The sequence below is a fragment of the Eucalyptus grandis genome, chromosome 10, assembly GCF_016545825.1.
Source record: "Eucalyptus grandis isolate ANBG69807.140 chromosome 10, ASM1654582v1, whole genome shotgun sequence".
Lineage (NCBI taxonomy): Eukaryota > Viridiplantae > Streptophyta > Magnoliopsida > Myrtales > Myrtaceae > Eucalyptus > Eucalyptus grandis.
In genome coordinates, this window is record NC_052621.1 from 13,934,856 (window position 1) to 13,936,453 (window position 1,598).

Consider the following 1,598-nt stretch of genomic DNA (forward strand, 5'->3'; position numbering starts at 1 on the left):
CTATTTGGTCTCCCCAAATTTCCCCAACTCTTTTGCAAGAATACACGCATCAAACAGCGCAGATTTACTTTTGTCTCCTTTCACATCAGCAGGCTTCACTTCTGTAGGAACAGAAAGGAGACATTGGCAAGCATATTTGTTCGTTTTGTTCTCATCAAAGAGTTTTTCATCGAAGAACCTATCCGCCTCAGCACAAGTGTCTCGGAACCTTATTTGGCCAATCCCAGCCACCATAGACATCATCCAAGGCTGTTTGATCATAAGATAAAGCATGTAATCTGACAAGACCCTACTAGTTTCTCGATGGTGGTTTGTACTTTCATCAATGTTAGTGTCAGTATTGTAACAGAGTTCAGTGGCAATGTGCCACAGTAAAAGGCTCTCATTGTAATCGACATCACGGACAGCTGGAAGCAAGATTTCGCAAACTTCCCCTATTTTAGTATGCTCCAGTGCCCATTTACCTCTAGCAGCACACATCCCTATGATGCTTTGCAAATCACCTGCCATTGATGCCTTCCGTTTCAGCTCATCAAAAATCAGTTCACCTAATTTGTCGTTGTATGGTTCTACCCGTCCAAACTTTAAGTCATCAAACAATTCTCTCAGAGGGATGAGACTAAGGGGTTCCTCAATCAATCTTGGCCACTGTCTCTGCCGAGCATCTATCAGTTTCTCAATCCATTTTGGCCACCTTCTTAGCCGAGAATCTATCAAATTGTACTGGGAGACGGATTTAGACCATCTAGCACTTAGTATATGCAATGTAAATGGCGAACTTTCAGATTTGAATTTAAGGAGGAGCTCGATGAAGATGCTTCCTTGAAACAAACTTCTATGATGTTTCTCATATGTCCTTATTTTTGCAATTGTCCAATCTGAGCAAAAGATCGTACCAAGGATTGCAAATTCCAGGCCAACAGCTCCAAGGAACAAGGTGTAAGTAATCTGTATATCATATTCGTAAAAACCATGCTTGTTCAAGACAATGAAACTTGCAAAAGCAGCAACAATGCAGCCAACTGAGATAGCTCGGTAAATGTACCCTAATGGACAATGAACAATGGCAGCCTTGGTACAAAGAAGATCATAAAAGAAGTTGAGCTCAGCCTCAATGACGCGGAAAGCATCCTTTGCAGTTCTGCTGCTGAAAAATCGCACGCTATTGTCGCATACATGCGAGCTGAAGATAAGATCCACAAGGAGGCCTTGGAACATTTTGAAGTAAAAATACGCCTCTTTTATCACTGTTCTGTCGTCCAAAATATTTTCATCTTCCGCTCCTACATGACAGGAATGATGTTGGGCCTTTGGCAACGAGGCTATTAAAGGCTGGATATTAGCTTCCCCCAGAGCAATGCATTCTTCCATGATCTTGGCATAGTTCGGCCCATTAGTATTGTTCTCCTTTTTTTTTTCGCACAAGGTGTGCGGGTCCAAATAAAAAAATAAAGGGTTACTACCTGAAAAAACCCCAAACAGGTACACCCGTAACAAATTTACCCCGAACTATTTTTTTGACAATGAAAAATCCTAAACTGGTACACCTATGACAAATTACCCCTACTAATCATAAAAAACCCTAAACTGGTACATTT

The 1,598-nt window shown here is 41.3% G+C and overlaps 1 protein-coding gene across 1 annotated transcript; it reads right to left on the minus strand.

Moving 5' to 3' along the window:
* LOC120288721 lies at positions 1-1,371 on the minus strand. The gene has a single exon (XM_039302833.1). It carries the CDS (start codon positions 1,369-1,371, stop codon positions 1-3), a length of 1,371 nt encoding a protein of 456 aa, XP_039158767.1.
* Positions 1,372-1,598: the final 227 nt, after the last annotated feature.